Source organism: Dasypus novemcinctus, chromosome 9 (genome assembly GCF_030445035.2).
Source record: "Dasypus novemcinctus isolate mDasNov1 chromosome 9, mDasNov1.1.hap2, whole genome shotgun sequence".
NCBI classification, from domain to species: domain Eukaryota; kingdom Metazoa; phylum Chordata; class Mammalia; order Cingulata; family Dasypodidae; genus Dasypus; species Dasypus novemcinctus.
The window spans coordinates 127,370,522-127,386,925 of record NC_080681.1 but is presented as its reverse complement, the minus strand read 5'-3'; the positions used below and the strand labels follow the sequence as shown (position 1 = coordinate 127,386,925).

Here is a 16,404-nt window from a genome sequence, read left to right as displayed (position 1 = left end):
CCCTCACCTGGCCCCCCTGCCTGGCCCCCAGCTGGCCCCCCTACCTGGCCCCCACCTGGCCCCTCGCCTGGCCCCCTGCCTGGCCCCCACCTGACCCCTCACCTGGCCCCCACCTGGTCCCCCCGCCTGTCCACTGCAAAGTCCATCTGCCCCCTGAACACGCGGCTCTTCCGGCCTGCGTCCCCCCAGTGACGGGGGTTGGGGGCACACCTAGGCCTGCAGGGCCTGGTCAGGACGGTGCCCCCGCCCCTCCTGGCGTTCCCTCGCAGAGGCAGGGGCTCAGCCTCCCTCCGGGTGCCTGGATTTGCCTTGACAGCTACCCAGGGGGCCTGAGGATCTGGAGGGCTCAGAGGGTGCAGGCAAAGGGCCCCTCCTTTGTCAGTTTCCCAGGGGTCCTTGACCCAAAACAGTTCAGAAGCGCTCATCAGACCCTCCCGTCCCTGTTGCTTTGTTCCCAGACTAGCTTGAAAGCGATTCTGTCATTTCTCACCACCACAACTTTCCAGCTCGCAGCGGGGAAATTACCTAAAGTGCTAGCTAGACCATGACTCGATGCAGAACTGATAAGTGGCACGGTTGCGTTGTTCTTTCTAGGCACGGTTTCTAACACAAGCTGCTCTGGGTTGGAGCGTGCGAGCATGATGGGGACACTGTTTCATTAGTTCACGGATACGTAAGGGGAAAACAACCCAGGGAAGCTTCATTTCCCCTCTCAGTACAGAAACACTCGAAGCTTAGGTGCAGTGTCCACTGTTTTCCCCTTAAGAGGAGGCCGCTCTCCGTGCGCTGCGCCTGCGTTCTCTCTCTTTCTCTCTCTCTCTGTCTCTCTCTCTCTCCTAACAATCCTGTGAGATCCCATTCTGCAATGGGGAAACTGAGGCATCCGGCCATTACCTACCACACATAATCCCATGAGGTCCTGTTCTACAACGGGGAAACTGAGGCTGGATCCAACCATAACCTACCACACAGCCAGGGTCTTAGAACCTGGCAGGTCGAGGCAGGACTTGAACTCTGGCCCTGGCACTACCTACAAGGCTCCCCTTCCCAGAAGAGGAGCCGGCGACTCTTACGTTCTCATTTAAGGGAAACCCCAGGCTCCGTCAGAACCACGAGCTGGCAGCCAGGGGTTTTCGTGGGACGTTTGAACTTTTTAAAAGAAAGTTGGGCAGTGTATAAATGCTTTCAATTTGGGTGGCATGTCCAACTTTTTTCAACTTGGGTACAGTGTTTCTGTTTGGGGTGTTGGAAATTTTTTAGTAATGTACCACGGTGATGGTAGTACAACAGGGTTGATGTAGTCAATGCCACTGAAATGTATACTTGAAAGTGACAGAAAAGGGAGAATGTACAATATATTTTAAATGTTTTAAATACAAAAAATATATACACAAGACCACCCCAATCCTTCTACCTCTGGATATTTTCCTCCATGTGTGATGGCTGGAGTTGCTGCAGCCATTTCACATCATGAGGGAAATCACCCTAAGAGGACAAGGCAACCGGCTGAAGATGGCAAAGCAGAAAGATTGAAGGAAACTGGGCCTTGGAAGATGTCACTGAGCCAGTAAATTAACCTTAAAGAAAGGAAGAGGGAAAACTGGGTGATTTTTAAATATCTTAAATTTGGATGATGTTAATTTTTTTCAGAGTGCTTACAAGTGTTATCTCCCCCTCAGCCCCACAACCACCGTGATCTAGGCGGGGTTCAGGGACCTGAAACCAGGGAAACTGAGGCAGTGGAGGGTTAGGGCAGGTTGTATCAGAGAGGCATGGGCCAGACTCAGGCTCGAGCCCCACGCTGCCTCCCCGGGGGCTGTGCTGGGTAGAGAAGAGACAGACGGACACCACGGCAGAGGGACAGCATCCACAGGGGGGATCAGTGTGGTGGCCCCAGGAAATGCCAGGGTCCTTGGGGAAGTAGGCTGGGGCCCGCCCCCCTGGGAGTGTCCCTCACCTGACTCCTCACCACCCAGAAGGGGGGTGGCACCCCCTCAACTGGAATGCTGGCGGCAGGGCCACGGAGGGGAGGGGAGCCCCTGCCCCTTACCAGCATCACCGTCTCGGGCAGACCTTGTGCCCGTGCACAAGGGGCCGTGCCAGTGCGGGGGAAGCCCAGCTCAGGGTCCACTGCCCGGGGCGAGGCCCAGCCCCTGCACGCCCGGCCAGGTCTCGGGTCCTCCCACGACCTGGGAACAGTGCTCGGGGAAAGGGGGCCCGCAGGCCACAGGTCCCGCGCTCGGGGTGGGACCCCGCCTGCTGCTGCCCGAGGCCTCCCCACCGGCCTGCGCCAGGCAGGGTGGGCAGCCTGGGCTGGGCAGAGCACCACCGCCGTCCCCTCCGAGAGGACGCACAGGTCGGCCCGCAGCCCGGGGCGCAGGGCAGCGTCTCCTTGGCGTGGGGGCCGGGAGGTGCCCCCCCCTCGGGGCACCCCGAGAGGGCCCGAGGCAGGGCTCGGTGGCGGCCGCGCGGGTTCCTGGGCCTCGCCTGACCGAGCAGTCCAGGCCGCGTCTCTGCCAGGGGCCCGGGCCTCAGGCTCGTACGGAGCCCAGTGCCCCACGGAGCTCTTGTGTCCCCCTCCATGCCGTCGTCCCCAGGCCCTGTGACCGGGCCAAAGGGGCGGCTTCTTCCACCCCTTACCTCACAGCGGGAGTGAAATGACAAGCATGAGGCTTTGAACAAAAGGAGGGAAGAGGCTTCTGAGCGGGAGGACGCTGCGGGCAGGGCCCCGGGCCCGCGGGCAGCAGGTGGGTGGGTGTTAGAGGGCGAGAGAAGGCCGAGCCCGGCCCCAGGGCCGCACCCCGGGGGCGGGGGGCTCCCTCCCAGGGTCCCGCCGCCTCTCAGAGCTCCAAACGCCGGCGGGGCGGGGGCGGGGGTCCCCGGGGATGGCGCCCACAGCAATCCCTGCCGTGGCTCAAGCACGCGGGCTGTTTGTCTTTCAGGAACCTGGGCAAGTCTGGCCTGCGGGTGTCCTGCCTGGGGCTCGGTGAGTGCTGGCGGCCCCGGGACCCCCTCCTGCAGCAGGGCTGTGCCAGGCCACAGGGCACAGCCCTGGGCACCCCGGCCCCTCGGAGGGTGGCTTGGCCGCTATAGCAACCAAGAGGGGGGCAGGGGAGGAGCTGGGGAAGGAAGGGGGTGGGGGGCAGCCTTAGCTGAGGACGTGCAGGCGGCAGCGAGGTGGGTCTTTGCACAGGGCCCCCTGCCCCACCCCAGAAAACCAGAGAAGCCCCCCATCCTCGGGGTCCCAGGAAGACAGGGCCTTGCCGTCCATGGCAGGGCTGGACCTAACAGGGTCCCCCCTGGATTTGGCCCTTGGCCCTCTTCTGCCAAGTGTGGGCTCCGGCCCCGAAATATGCTACCCCCCACGCCACCTGTCCCTCCCCCGTGCCACCTCCTTCCCCGTGTTACCCCCTCCCCCTTGCTAACACTTCCCCCACATCAACCCCCTCTCCCGTGCCACCTGTCCCTCCCCCGTACAGTGCACGATGCTCTCCAGCCCCACTCGATTCCCCCACAGCCTGTCCCCGCAAGCAAGGTCACAGCTGGTGGCTTCCATGGCTCCAGGCCCGGCCAAGAGCCTGCAAGCAGACACCCCAGACGAGCCTCCGAAAGGCCGCAGTGGGCTGCTTGTCCTGGAGCTCGTCACATCGGTTCGGTGGCTCCCAAAGGGCAGAGACTTGCCCTGAAAGCCAGGCGGCCACCCATGCCAAGGACCTGTCCACGGCACAGCCAGAGCAGCGCCCCTTGCCCCGGCCCCAGCCCCGGCCCCACTGGCCGCCGGCTTCCAGGACCTCCTCGTCTAACATGAGCCTCTGCGTCTCCTTCCAGGAACATGGGTGACCTTCGGAGCCCAGATCACCGATGAGGTAAGAAGGGGCTCCCTTGCCCAGAGGCACGCAGCCCCGATCCCCCCGCTCCCAGACACACATCGGTGAGCCTGAGCTCCCGGGATCTGCCGCGGCTCGTTCCTTTCTGTTAACAAGGGGCCTGCCCCGCGGGACTGCGGGAGGTGTGAGCCGCGTGGCCATGGCTGGTCCACCCCACTGGGGCCGCCTTGGCGCAGCCAGCAAGTCCCAGGCTTTCCGTCTGCTGGCTCCCGAGCTCGCAATGAGCGTGAGGATTCACTGAGCGCACGTTTTTCCAAAGTATAAAGGCCATTGCAAACATCAACCGCTCCCAGAGGCTGCCCCGTGCATTTGAAGCTTCGGCTCAGTAAATATCAGTTGAGGTCACTTAAGATACAGATGCAATTTGAACTGCCGGTGGAAGATTCTGGGTAGAGTGACGTTTCACAGAGCCCCCAGGGGTCCGTTTCCCGAGGGTCGTGAATGGTGTGCATCGCCATCGAGCGTGTCCGCCGGGGCTCAGCCCTGGCCTGCGTGGGTGCAGAGCTGAACACGGCAGGCGCCATGCCACAGCGCACCCCTGGGTCTCAGGAGGAGTGGGGTGGTGCTTCCCAGGCTGGCATCCCCTTCAGAGTGCGAGTGCCAGCTCAGAAAGGCGAGCACTGGCGTTTACACGGCACTCGGGGCGTCCTGCCCCAGCGGCCACCCTACTTCCTGCTGGAAAGGCTTTTAAAAATGGAGGCGTGAATTGCATTGAGCCCCGGCCAGCTGCAATTGCCCTGGGAGTGCTCACAGGGAAACTTCGCCTCCTCCAGATTCAAAGGCATCACATTTGTGCTTTTGTTCATCTTCCTTCGTAGGAAGCAGCTGGTTATGGGCTCTTGGCCCTGGCTTGGGGTTGCTGGGGAGGCACTACCTTGGGGTAAATTCAGAAGCTTTTGAGGGATGGTGGGCAGAGGATTCTTTTACCTTCGCCACCAGCTTGCTTTTAAGAACTTAGAATAGAAAACAGGGGGCCCCAGAGCCCACATGATTTTCTCCCAGTAAGTCGTACCTGGTCCCCTCTTCCCCTTTCGATGTAGTTACTTAAAAAGTAGATGGGGGAAGTGGATGTGGCTCAAGCAATTGGGCTCCCGTCTACCATATGGGGGGTCCAGGGTTCGATACCCAGGGCCTTCTGGTGAAGGCAAGCTGGCCCACGTGGAGGGCCGCCCTGTGCAGGAGAGCCAGGCCACACGGGAGTTCTGGCCCACATGAAGAGCTGGCGCAGCAAGATGACACAACAAAAAGAGACACAGAGGAGAGACAATAAGTGATGCAGCAGACCAGGGAGCTGAGGTGGCGCAAGAGAAAAATCGCCTCTTTCCCATTCCGGAAGGTCCCAGGATCAGTTCCCAGAGGCGCCTAATGAGAATACACAGAAGAACATAGAGCGAATAGACAGAAAGAGCAGGCAATGGAGGGAGGGGTAAGAAATAAATAAATCTAAAAAAATAAAAGCAGATGGGAGAAGCCCACAGTGGCGTGCCACGTCACTTCCAAGCTGCGCTGGCCACCGTGCTTGAGGCCCTTACAGGAAACACACAGGGAAGCAGCCCGGGCGATCACCATCCCGTGAGGCGAGGCTTTCGCCCACAGCTCAGTCGCAACCCAAGAGTTTTGACGAGCGATCCCATGGCAGCCCTGGCCGGCCCCTGCCTTGTCTCCTACAGGGACGTGGCGACGTGTGATGATGTTGGAGGTTGTTTCCAGGTGACAGCGGGAAGGAGAGTGTGCACAATCGACGGCAAGGGCAGGTTCTGAGAGATCACAATGATCGAGTGGAGGAGAAGACAAAACCCCACGTGCAGTGTCAGGAAAACATCGCTATCCCAAGCAGGAGGCCACACCTCACCGTGGTGCAGATGGAGGCGCCTGCTTCTGTCTTTCTCTGGCTGCCTGTGCGGTCTGAGCCGGGGAGTGAGGTGGCCCGAGAAGCAAGGTCTGTCTCAGGTTGCAGAGGGACAGGGTGGCCCCGGGCCCCGGGCCTTCCAGAGGGTGCTTGCTATGCCCATGTCCACGAGAAGGTGCTCAGCACACCAGGAACCAGGAAACCAAATCCTGTTGTTATGGCATCTCTTGTGTGCAAGACACCGCTCCGGGGAGCTGGGGAATTTGCCGGAACAAGGCAGTGACCAGCAAGAGTCGGCGAAGACGGCCCAAGGCCCAACCTGGCCCACAGCCTGCTCTTCTAAATAAAGTTTTATTGGCACCTGCCGTTCCTTTCCACGTTGCCGACGGCTGCTTTTGCACTACGGCAACGACGCTTCGCAGGTGCGGATGGAGCCCACCTGGGCTGCACAGCCTCACACACTGCACACTCCGGCCTTTTACAGAAACCGTGTGGCGGCCCCGCTCTGTGTGAGCAAGGCAGTTGCCTGCAGGTATCTGGAGGGCTGCAGTGTAGACGGAAGCGTAAGCCAGTTCTGTGCCACGCCTGCCCAGGAGACGAATGACCGGCTGGTGAGGGCAGGGAAGCCGGCACCTTCGCGTACACACATGCTGGTCACTCGTGGTTACCAGGCACCATCGTGCTCACAACCCCAGCCGACTCTCACAGCAAACTGACCAAGGCCACTGGCGCTGCCACAGCCAGCAGGCCATTTCCGACCCCTCGCTCGTTACCCTCTCCATGAACTCACTGTACTCCTGGGGTAGAAGCTCCCAGCCCAGCGTGTGTTCAGAAGCAGGCCAAGCCCTACGTGCCATGACGAGAGTGGCAAAGCGCTTCCGTTTATTATCCATTAGCCCAGGAAGGCGGGAGGTGTCGTCACCATTTCCAGGAAGCCGACCCTCCGAGACAGACGCCCTGGCACCCAGCCCTGGCACAGCCCTGGCAGCTCCCTGCTTCCTGCTTGCCCTGCCTCGTCTCGCGGCGTCCGAGGCGCTGTCCTGTCATGGGGCCAGATCCCTTCTCTTTGCTGAGTCAAGTGCAGAGCTTGGAGGAGAAACGGCCTCCTTCCCTTTGGGGTCTGCGGAGCTTCCCTGCTTGGGGAGTCCTGGGGCTCCCCTCCCTCCGACAGGACAGCGAGGCAGAGGGGTGGGGGAGCACCAGGGGATGGGGTCAGAGGGCAGGGGCTGTCGGGCAGGTGCTCAGGCTTTGACCATTGGTGGGACGGGTGGCAGCCACTGGAGGGCCTTGCCGGAGCGGAAAGTTGACCTAACTCGGGGTCTGCAGACGTGCTCTGGCTGCACTGAGAGGCCGGCCTGGCGCAGCTTCTCAGGTTTCCCCCGGGGACCCGGTTAAAAACGCCGGGTCTGGGGCGGCAGGTCCAGGCAGATCCTGGGATTCGGCTGCAGCCGCTGCTCCGTGGACCACACGTGGCCTGGGGAGGGGGTGGGGAGGGGACCGCAGCACAGAGGGGGAGGCAGGGCCTGCTGCAGACGCCCGCGGGAGAGGGCCTGCGGGGGCCAGTGAGCAGCAGGCAGACCCCGGCTGGATTTTCAGGGTGGAGCCGACAGGATTGGCTGACAGGTCCGATCCTGGAGTGCAAGAAAGAGCAGTGAGGGAGGGCCCCCGGGGTGTGGCCTGACCACCTGGAGCGGGGGAGCTGCCAATGCTGAGACAGGCCAGACCGCGTGGGGCAAACGCACAGGCTGCCTGCTCGCCTAACTCCAGCCCCTCTGCAAGGAACCCTCCCCACATGCTCTCCCCTTCCCTACCTAACAAACTCCTAACCACCCTTCAGAACCCAGCCCTGAATCACCTCCTCTCAGAAGCCCTCCACGGGACATAGCGGGTACCCCTCTGAACCTAGCACAGCCCTCTCCCCTCTAGTCAGGGCACACCCCTGGACCTGTCCTGGGCCCGGGTCAGGCCTGGTTGGTGGGAAGCATCAAAGGAACGTCAGGGTGAAGATAAGGACGAGGCAGTGGACAAAGCCGTGCGTGTCTGGGGTATTGGAGGAGCCAGAAGCAGGACGCTGCAAAGCAGAGCCGGGGAGGGGCCCGTGTCTGGACGCAGGCGCGGAGGGCAGCGCAGCCGGCCAGGGGCACCGCCGATGGAGGCGAGCAAAGCGGCCTGCGGGTGGGCCCAGGAAGCTCGGCCCCCCCCAGCTTTGCCACCCCCGGCTTCCGACTCGGACGGCCCCGTGAACTGACCCGGAGGTCGGCCTGGGTGGGCACGGAGGCTCCTTCGGAGTCGTAAGACCAGGAGAATGTACCCCGCCATCGGGGCCGCTGGCCTCCCCTGACAAGCCTGGGGACCCGGCCGGCCTTCCCACAGGCGGCGGCGCAGAGGGGGCTGTCCCTGCCCGGCCGCCGGGCTCCTGCGCGCGGTGTTGTGCGCTCTCGAGGCCGCGCCTGCGGGCTGCTGTTCCGCAGCCCTTGGGGGTTCCCGTCGCCCCCCGCCCTGGGCTAGCTGCGGGGCGAGCCGGGCCGGAGAAGAAGGGGAGCCGGCACCCGGGCCTCAGAGGCTCCTGGGTTTCCCCGTCAGCGTTGGGAGCCCAGGTTCATCCTGATGGTGGCCCGGGGAGCACATCTGGGGACAGTGTCGCAGTTGGGTGGCCCGTCGTCCCCGTGGAGGAGCCGGCCAGCCCCCCCCCCCCAGCCTCAGGACCTCCGATTCTCCACCCGCGAAAATGAATGACCCGTTGGCCGGGAAGGACCCCGCGGGCCGGCTCCACCCACCCTCGCTGTCATCAGGCCCCTCTGGGGTGCCGGGCCCTGGGGCGGCCCCAGCAGCCGCGTCCCTGCTCGCAGGAAAGCGCCCCTCTGCCAGCTGCTCCTGTGCTGTGGCTCCTTGGCTCTCTGTGCCCTCCCGCCCCCGTCCTCAGCAGGAGGCGAGGGGAGCACAGGGGCGGAGTGGGAGGGCGCGGGGCCACGCCTGGGGCGGGCAGGGCCAGTGCACCCGAGCAGCCCGCGCGGTCTTGTGGTTGCAGATGGCGGAGCAGCTGATGGCCTTGGCCTACGACAACGGCATCAACCTCTTCGACACCGCCGAGGTCTACGCCGCGGGCAAGTAGGTGCCTTTTCTCCCCGCGGCCCCCGCGGGAAGCCATCGCGCTCGTTCCCCAAAATGTGCCCCCATGTGTTTCGCTCCGACATCTTTAAACGGTGGGAGTGGGGGTCTCCGTGGCCCGGGCGGCAGAGCCTCGGACGCTGGTCCTTGCAAAACTCCCGGGTGTCCAGCACAGAGGTGACCACTGCCCCTTGGGAGGCAGAAAAGCTGCCCTGGGCGAGAGCCGCGCGGAAGCCGTCTTCCTCGGCCCTCCGGCCTGCAGGTGGCCTGTGGCCGGCCCCCGCCGCTGACAGCGCCACGACTTAAGGGTGCAGGCCCAGCCCCTGCCCCGGGGGGCCTGGGTGTTCCCTGCAGCCCGCAGAGGACCCAGGGCCCAGGGCGCCGGCCTTCACCCCAGGCCCTCCGCTGGGAGGCCCATGTCTCCCTACCCCGCAGTCCCTCCTGATGCCATAGCCCCTTCCCACACCGCTGTCCAGGTTTTCAAGGGAAAATGCTTTCCAGAGAGACAGATGAGCTAAGCCAGCAGGTCAGGGGCTGAAAGCCCTGCAGGCAGCAGCCAGAGGCACCCCAGCCCCTTCCCTGCCCACAGGGGCGCGGGGGCCGCAGCTCCCGTGCAGGTGGCCCCCACTCAGCTCTGAAGGCCCGTGGCTGGCTGGCCGGGGCAGCTCTAGCGGCCTGGTAGCCTCGTGACCCGCCCCCGGAAGCCACTTGACAGAGAGCTGAGGTCCCTGGAGCCACTTCCCCTGGCCTGCCAGTGATCCTGGAGGCAGGGCCGACTGCTTCCGCCAGCCCCCCGCCCTTCCACCAGCCCCTGGGGCTCTTCTCAGCCCGGCCCAGAGCAAAGCCTGCCCCCGACCCCCATCAGTGCCTCGGGGCCAGTGGCCACCCGCTTGGGAAAGCTGTGGGGATGGCAGAGAGAGGCCATCTGGGTGGGCACTGCGCGGTCCGTCCCACCAACCAGGACAGCCCAGCACATATCTTGGCGTGGCCCCCTGCTTCTCTCCCAATGCTAAGGCAGGGCACGTCCCCGAGGGCTGCAGGCTGGTGGGCCTGCACGGCAGGCAGAAGCCTGGCAAGTCCATGGGCTCGAGCAACGGCCCCTGGTGCCCCTGCTGTCTGTGGCCACCAGCTCTTCTCCTTGCCTCCTTTCCTCACCCTGTGTCCAGCACATCAGGGACCAAGGACCAAAAAGTGGAGGCACAGGGCTGAGTGAGTTTGTCCTGTGCACTCTGACCGTGAGCGACGAGCCTGCAGAAGGTTTGCTAAACGGCTTGCCGATCAGAGCCCATTATTAGAGCGGATGACACAGGCGCTTGTATAACTGGAACACAGCTCTGGGAACGGATCATTCTCCATCTATTGATTTTGCTCAGAAGCATTTTGCTGCAAGCAGAAAGTTCTTAAAAGCTGACCCGGCTCTGCAGTGCCAGCCAGGCCGGAGCCGCCGCCCAGGGCCCCGTGTGTGGTCAGGACCAGGGGGACGTCAGGCAGAGCGGGCAGCGGTCGGCGTGGCATCTGCAACTCTCCTGACCAAAAGCAAGAACCAAGAGGGACATGCACACGTGCAGGCACAGGCCCACCCCATGCACACATGTTCATCTATTCTCACACAGGCAACGTACGCACACACATGTATCCATACACGTATGCACACATACGCATGTACATGAGCGTTCACACATACACATCTGCAGTCATGTCAGCACATAGTCATGCCTGCACACACCTGCACATTCACACTAGCACACATACACACATGTGAGCACGCTGCTGGAAATTCCACCCCTAAATACACATGACTGTCTCTGAAAACAGAGGATGCCACTTGATGACTAATTTACCTTTTGAAAACCACCCAGTGGGGTCCCAGCTGGAGGGGACACAGGCGCTGGCCTCGCCAGGCGGGGCCTTGGCTCCTACAGTGCCTCCTCCTCTCAGAGCCGCGGAGCCGCCGTTGCTGGGACGAGCACCTGCAGGGCCACGTGCCCATGGCACCTTGTGGGAAGTGACACGCCTGCCCCTGCCAGGGCCCTGGCCAGCCCTGGCCTCTCCCGTGCTGGAAGGGGCCGCCCGAGCCTGGCAGGGCCGTTGGCGCGTTCCCGGAGGGAGGCGGGCGGCCGGTCATGGGCTGGGCTGGGCTTTCTCGCGGGCTGTCATGAAACGCTCTCCCCACTGAAGGCCCGTCTTGTTCCACAGGGCGGAGGTGGTCCTAGGAAACATCATCAAGAAGAAGGGCTGGAGGTAACCCCTCTGCTGTCCCCATCATAGGGCCGAGGCCACAGTCAGGGCATCCTCGAGGAGGCTGGCGGGCAGGGCAAGGGCACTGGGTGGGCCGGGGGCCACCCTGCCCAGGGCCCTGCTCGGTGAGGCTGGCCTCTCCCACCTGCCACCGCTCCCAGGCCCGGCCCCAGCAGCCCTTTGGTCTTGCCAAGGTCTGAAAAGCCCAGAATTTTTCTCTCTGGGAAGGGGAGGAGGCGCGAGGACAGTGGCAGCCACCTGCTTCCTCGGGGGAAGGTGCGGCGAGCTGGAGAAGCCACCCTCGCCCACCCCTGTGCCCGAGTCTCCAAGCAGAGTTCAAAATCCAGGGCCCTGGGACGAGGCAGGCTTTTCCCAAGAGCAGCCGCATGGCGGGCAGCACCGCCAGCCGTCCACCCCCGCCTTCTGCCCCCGCCACCTTCTCCCCAGCTCACCTGCACCCATTCAGTGCAAAAGGTCCCAGTCGCAAAGGGATAACTTCCAGAAGAGCCCAGAGGGGCAGGGCTGCGCAGGGGCCGTCAGCACCAAGTCCTCCCCCCACCGGCTGGAGAACGGCTAGTCAGAGAGACCTAGGTGACAGAGAGGGGCGGGGGTGCACAGAGCAGGCTTTGGTGCCAGCTGGGCCAGGGTTCGCGTCCCATCCCCCCCTCCCGTGGAACCTGGGTGAGTGTCTCCACCTCCCTCAAGCTGGCACCCTCGGCTGCAGAGAGGCCCGCCACACCTCCCAGGCCGGTGGCCTCGTGCCACCCGGGACACCTGGACCCTTATACTGTGACTTTCATGTCGGCTCCCCACCCAGCCAGCTCCCCTGGGGCTGGCCCACCAGGGGCAGAGGTCCCCAGTTCTCCCACGGGGGCACAGCTTGCTCCCGGCCAGGCCGAGCGCCTGCCTGGCTTTTGGCCCCCGAGCACCAGCTTCACCTGCCGCGCCGGGGCGGGTGTGCCTTTAGCTCAGAAACATCCGGGCAGCTCCAGGGCCATGCCTTCCCTCCTCCCCCAGCCTCTCGAGGGCCGTGTGGACGCTCATGCTCCGTCTGCCGCACAGCCCCCCGGCGCGGATTCTTTGCACCCCTCCTCTTGCCCCATTAAAGTCGTATCTTCTCAGCTGTAATTGATCCCAGAATAATTTCCTCTTCGCTCCATAATTAAGGGGAACTGCAGTCCTGGCAAATCCCCTGGTTAGGCCTCGGTGGACCCACATGGAGATGACAAGCAGGGCCTCCCCCCTGCCTGGGGATAGGCCCTCCTGGGTCTCGGTCAAGGTCAAATGTGGCCCGGGCGGCTCTCTGGGGAAAGCTGGGGGTGTGGGAAGGGCCAAGCTTCCCACCCCCCTTTGCTTCCTTCCATGGTCAGCCCACCCCCCAGCCCCGGTGGAGCCCCCCAGCACCTTTGCCCTCTGGCAGCACCCTCCACCCAGCAGCCCTTTCTCCCCAGTCCACCCACAAAACCCAGGCGCCCACGTGCTCCCTGAGCCGCGGCCCCTGCCCAGCCCCCAGCCCAGGGCGGCCCTTCCCCTCGGGGCTCCCCTCGCCCTGGTGCCTGCCCCCCAGCACCTGCCAAGTTAGGGTTAGGTGGCGAGTTAGTTGCATGGCTACTTGGCTAGTTAGTTGCCTTGTGTGTTGTCTCCCTGGTGGGTGGGGAGCCCTGTGAGCACCCTGTAGTGAACGAGGCCCCCGCCTGCCTGGTTCCCGCCCTGGGCCCCAGGTGGGAAGCTCGAGAACCTGCGTGAACCCTGAATACCTGGGGGTGGGGGGCAGCCCCGGGGGCCTGGCCCAGTCACACCCACCCCTCCTCTTCTCTCTGCAGACGGTCCAGCCTCGTCATCACGACCAAAATCTTCTGGGGCGGAAAGTAGGTGCAGCGGTGGGCGGCTGCGGCATTGGCATGGTGGAGGGGGGGGCGGGGAGATGGGCCGCGGCCCCAGACTCTACCAAGACCCCCGATTTGGGGGGCTCTGGAGGGCGGGGCGGGAGGGCAGAGCCGTCTAGAGGGGGTGGTGACCGGGGTCCATCCTGGACAGGCTGACCCCGCACTGGAGGACAGGACCCATCCCACCCATCTCCTGTCACCCTGGCCTGAGGGTCTGGGCCGGGCGCAGTGGGGGTGCCTGTCCTTGTTAGGGCAGGGGTCCCGCTGCCCCCGGGGCCACCGTCTGCCTATAGACCCAGGAGGGCGCCTCGGGCTGGGCTTTTGTCTTTTACTCCAACCTTGTTTAACTCTTATTTTTACCGATGTGGCTTTTTTCCTTCTTTGGGATGATTACAAAGATATCATAAAATTCAGAAAACAAAATTCCCCAACGGTTCAGAGCTCCCCCCCATCCCCTCGGCCACAGAAATCCCCTGTAGGCACCTGGACAGAATTGGGTTCCTAGGAACGATAAAAAGAATTCCTTTTCAATTTTTAAAAAGCAGAAGGGCGTGGCTAGAGAACCGGAAGCCCACCCCGCCGGCTGGGACCACCCTGGGGCCGCTTCAGTGCCGTCCAGGCCCCCACAGCTGTGGGATTTCATCCCCAGGTGGCACCGGCCCAACGAGCCGTTGGCTGATCGCCTTTTTTGAGGGGGCGGCTGGGGGGGACTAACATTGCAACATAAACGTTCTCCCCGAAACGGCGTGCAACGTCACACAACGTCACGCCACTGTCACCTGTTTTTCAGAGCAGAGACGGAGAGGGGCCTTTCCAGGAAGCACATAATAGAAGGTGAGAGGAGCGTGGCCCAGCCGAGGCCCCCACCCCGGGGTCCCCCCGTGCACGTGTTCCCGGAGCAAAGCTCCACGGGGAGGGCCCCGGGCCCTGCCCACCCTCTCCTCCCCGCAGCCCTCCCCCAGGCAGTGTGGTCTCGAAGGCCCAGGTGGGTGGGCATTTGAATCCCCTCCGCCCCACGCTGGCCGGTGACTCACGCAAGGACCTTGCCCAAGCCTCTGTCGCGGGGTCTGTAAAACGGGGGCCGTGAAAGCGCCCCCCCCAGAGGGAGGGGCCGGGGTCCTCCCCCCGGAGCCCTGGTCTTCGCGCCCCGTCTTCACTCTCACCGAGGCAGTGTCCTAGCTGCAGCAGCACCTCAGCTCGTCAGAAGGACCCCTGCCCCGCCCCCAGGTCCCACCCGAGGGGTCCGCCCACCATTGATTCCAGCTGATTCCATGGCGTGGTCCATCAGTCCAGGTGCCGGCCACTCCCCCACGGGAGATGCTGGACGTGGCTATGCATGGGATGCCATCACTCCCCGTCATGGCACGGAGTGGCGAGAATCTGATGCCCCGAAGTGGGCGTGCACTGTCCAGCCTTCACCCAGCCGCGGCCACCTGGCCGTGGCCCCCACACGCGTGCGTCGCCTGTCAGGGCAGGACCCCTGCCTCGGGCTCTGCTGTGAACTTTCTGAACAGGGAGAGGGGCTTCTGGGGGCTCCTGTCCCAGGTTAGAGGATGGACATGGTCCTTTCTCCAGGGAAGAAGTGTCACCACAACCCCAGCCCACCGAGCTGACGGGCTCCGAGCCACGCGCTGCGTTTCCATCTGTTTCTTTCCCTGAGTGTTTGAAAAGGAGGAAACACTGATGACCCCTTGGCCGCGGCTGTGGCTTGGGGGGCGTTTCCTGCCCAGGGGGTGCTGACAGCCGTTCTCGGGGACCCCCACCCAAATGTGCCACCCGGCACGTGTTGCCACAGCTCCCAGTACTCCACGTGGGCCACCGCTGCAGGGACGCCCACCGTGGCCCCCACGGCACGCCCACTCCCCCCCCGCGGCGCTGCCCGGCCTCAGCTGAAGCACTCGCCCTCACATCTCTCCCTGCCGTCCAGTGGCTCCTGGCCCCAGAGACCTTCTTCCTCCTCGGTGCCCGGGAGCTGCGAAGGGCCCAGAAGTGCCTGTGGACAGGGCGACCACAGCAGTGACGGTCGTCCCCTCTCCCCAGGTCTGAAAGCCTCCCTGGAGCGGCTGCAACTGGAATACGTGGACGTGGTGTTTGCCAACCGCCCGGACCCCAACACGCCCATGGAAGGTAGGTTCTCCCCGCGGGCGCCAGCGGGTCGGCCCGGCGCGGCCACCAGGAGGGCGGAGCCCGGTCCCTGGATGCTGTGACCCTGAGGCTCCGGCGCCCCCAGGGCCAGCACTGCCCGGCTGGCAGCGAGCGGCGGCCGGCGTGGGGGATGGCGAGGGCCCCTCGTGCCCCCTGCCCGGCGCTGGGCGCACACCGGAGCCACTGTCCGTTAGAGCCGCCTGCACGCGCTCGCCCCTCTGCTGGGAACGTTGTGTAGCTAAATGGGGTCAACCTGGGACCGCTTCTGCACCCGTTGTGTTCTCTCCAGCCGCCCTCTGCCCTGAGATCAGTTCCCTCTCAGGGGCGTGAAAGCCGTTCGGTGCTCTGGCACGAGGTTCCGGTTTCTTTGGGTTTTAGTTTCTCCGGTTCGTTCTTTCGACCCCTGCCATCAGAGCCCCTCCCGTGTCCCCACTTCCTGCTATAGCATTTTCTCATTGGGGCTTTGCTGCTTCAGGGACTTGGAAAACTCAGTTGCTTTCAAGTTATTTTTTATTCGCTTCTCCATATATATATATATATATATATGTATCCACGGACACGTGTGTGCGTGTATATGTTATATATATGTCATTTTTTTAACAAAGCCGGCATCCCGTGACAAGCGATCCGCGCCTCCCCACGCCCTTTGTCACCCAGCCTCACGCCCCCCCACAGCTGTCAACTCTGGTCTCTTTAAATCTCTCTTCTGTCGCCAGGAGACCCATTTAGTTCCTCCAAATCCAGGACATTCATCATAGAAGGTACCCAGTGCGGCAGCACGGCCGATGGCTTCTGTCAACTGCATTTTATGGGACAGTGTTTCCATTCACACTGCTCTTTCCCTGGTGGCAAACGCCTCCATAAAATGCGTAAGGGGCAAAGGTGCCCTCTGAGAGCGCCCTGCACATGACGAGGGGGCCAGGCGGTGTTCAGCCCCTCACCGGCCCCCCACCCCCGCTGTCATTCCATTCCTTGTCTCCTTCTCCGCATGACACCCCCGCCCCGCGTGCCTGCCTTGCCGTGGCTCCCACATGGACTTGGGGACGCCCTGGTCGGCACCTGAACTCTCAGCCCTGGGTGGTCCCAGGGGTGGGGGTGGGCTGGTTACCGCAAGAACAAGCCCTCTGGTCTTTTCCATAGCTCGTGGTTCTCTTAGCCAGCAGGCCAGCTGAGCATGGCCACTCGCGTCCCCTCCGCGGCCGGGCCACCTGCCATTCTCACCCCCGCCGTGAGGCCAGCCCTCTCCATGGAAAAGGAAAATATATTCATGAGCTGGCGCGACGCAGGCACA

At 63.4% G+C, this 16,404-nt stretch overlaps 1 protein-coding gene across 4 annotated transcripts in view; it reads left to right on the top strand.

Moving 5' to 3' along the window:
- The window catches only part of KCNAB2 (potassium voltage-gated channel subfamily A regulatory beta subunit 2), a 90,982-nt gene that overhangs the window by 65,488 nt on the left and 9,090 nt on the right, over nucleotides 1-16,404 (top strand). For all 4 annotated transcript variants that reach the window (XM_058304578.1, XM_058304577.2, XM_058304580.2 and 1 more), the window contains 7 exons: nucleotides 2,943-2,986; nucleotides 3,829-3,866; nucleotides 8,765-8,844; nucleotides 11,041-11,085; nucleotides 12,906-12,950; nucleotides 13,759-13,802; nucleotides 15,009-15,095. In XM_058304578.1, the coding sequence (XP_058160561.1) occupies nucleotides 2,943-2,986; nucleotides 3,829-3,866; nucleotides 8,765-8,844; nucleotides 11,041-11,085; nucleotides 12,906-12,950; nucleotides 13,759-13,802; nucleotides 15,009-15,095 (383 nt within the window). The remainder of the gene's footprint in view (nucleotides 1-2,942; nucleotides 2,987-3,828; nucleotides 3,867-8,764; nucleotides 8,845-11,040; nucleotides 11,086-12,905; nucleotides 12,951-13,758; nucleotides 13,803-15,008; nucleotides 15,096-16,404) is intronic.